This window comes from Cibotium barometz, chromosome 7, assembly GCF_041138505.1.
Source record: "Cibotium barometz isolate CiBa-2024 chromosome 7, ASM4113850v1, whole genome shotgun sequence".
In the NCBI taxonomy this organism is placed as follows: domain Eukaryota; kingdom Viridiplantae; phylum Streptophyta; class Polypodiopsida; order Cyatheales; family Cibotiaceae; genus Cibotium; species Cibotium barometz.
In genome coordinates this window covers 1169693-1171260 of record NC_141052.1, presented here as the reverse complement: position 1 = coordinate 1171260, position 1568 = coordinate 1169693, and the positions used below count along the sequence as shown (strand labels likewise).

Here is a 1568-nt window from a genome sequence, read left to right as displayed (position 1 = left end):
CCTTTTTCCTTCATCTGGCATCTTTCCATAGTAGGGATTCAGCCTGTGCCGATTTACTAGTTTCCTAAGTTTTTCACCATCTAGACTCACTAGTTCAAAAGTTCCCTTCCCTAGTTCCCTTCCCTAGTTTCTTGATGATTCTGTGTGTGCCTGTCCATTTCATCTTCAATTTTCCTAGGTGGGGTCCCATTCTTGATGAGAATAGCAAGACAACATCTCCTTCCTTGAAGATTTTGAACATTGCATTCCTGTCCCACTTTCAGCTTCCTTCTCTTTTGTATAATTTCTGCTATCCAAGCGTTGTGCAGTTTCCTCTCATCTAGCTTGAGGAATTCTTTTATCCTATGCATCTTTGATTCTTCTAGAGAGAGCCTTCTAGCCATTGCTATCCTGAGACTCTGTGTCAGGAACTCCATGGGTACTACTACTTCCGGCCCATGCACCATGCTGAAGGGTGTAAGTCTTGTTGCATTCTCGGAATGCCCATAATGCCGAGTGAAACTTTGTGTCCCAATCGTTCCTATTCTCATTTACTGTCTTGATCAGGATTCCCTTTACGATCTTATTGGTGGACTCTGCTTGCCCATTGGCTTGTTGGTAGTAGACTGTCAACTTCTTGTGTATTACTCATGTGCTATTTTGATAGCTTTCTGATCACTTCATTGATGAAGTGGCTCCCTTGGTCTCATTGACTATCTCTATAGGGCATCCAAATCTTGTCATTACTGTTTCATAAAGAAACTTCACTATGGATAATGCTTTGTAGTCTCTAAGAGCCTTGGCCTCTACCCATTTTGTATAGTAATCAGTGGCCACCACAATGTATTTGTTTTCTGTCCTTTGAGCAGCTGGTTCGAATGGGCCGTCGACAAAGTCCAGACCCCACTTTTGGAATGTCTCGACGAGTGGCAGGATTGGGTTATAAGGCATTCTGTCTGTATCCCCCTCAGTTGCCCCAGCCTCTGGCACATGTCCCACTCCTTTGAGAATTTGTGTGTATCTTTTAAATGCGGTTGGCCACCATAGACCTACACCTAGAACACCTTTTTCCTCGTGACCTCTTTGGAAAAGTGCCCACCGCTTATGCCTTAGTCCGGAGAGTCAACTTTTCTCTCTGATCTCTAGACATGTTCTCCAAAAAGGATAACTGAGACATGAATTGCAACATTTCATCATACTAGCTTGGTTTTTCTCCTTCTGTAAGAAAAAGCTGTGCATCTGGGAAATCATCTTCCAACCCCTATGGTTCTTCTCTTGTTTCTAGTCTTGATAGGAAGTCTGCCACCACTGCATGCTTGTTTTGGGGGTGTGCATTATGTTGAACTCAATTCCTATAACAAGAGCATCCGTCTAGCCAATTTTCTTGCCAAGTTTGGTTTGTTTATTAGGTACAGGAGAGCTTTGTGATCTACATGAAATTCAAACATCTTACCCAACATGTTGTAAGATTCCTCCCTCCAGCCTTTGATGTGTACAGGTGTTAGAACCTCCCCTTCTGATCTTATAATTATTCCCCTCTCTAAAATAAAAGAAAGATCCTATTTTGCCCTGTTTTGGCGTGGAGAGAG

At 42.8% G+C, this 1568-nt stretch overlaps 1 protein-coding gene across 1 annotated transcript; it reads right to left on the bottom strand.

The window, feature by feature from the left end:
• Window positions 1-375: 375 nt before the first annotated feature.
• LOC147636564 (uncharacterized) lies at window positions 376-930 on the bottom strand. The gene is made up of 2 exons (XM_086799942.1): window positions 727-930; window positions 376-612 (listed from the first exon to the last, which is right to left on the bottom strand). The coding sequence occupies exons 1-2, from the start codon at window positions 928-930 to the stop codon at window positions 376-378; spliced, it is 441 nt and encodes a 146-aa protein (XP_086656068.1).
• Window positions 931-1568: the final 638 nt, after the last annotated feature.

Excerpts from the sequence above, each read along its gene's own strand:
- LOC147636564 (XM_086799942.1), bottom strand. The coding sequence starts at position 930 with ATGCCTTATAACCCAATCCTGCCACTCGTCGAGACATTCCAAAAGTGG. Across the intron at positions 613-726 it reads TGAAGTTTCTTTATGAAACA|TTGACAGTCTACTACCAACA; the intron begins GTAATGACAAGA and ends ATACACAAGAAG.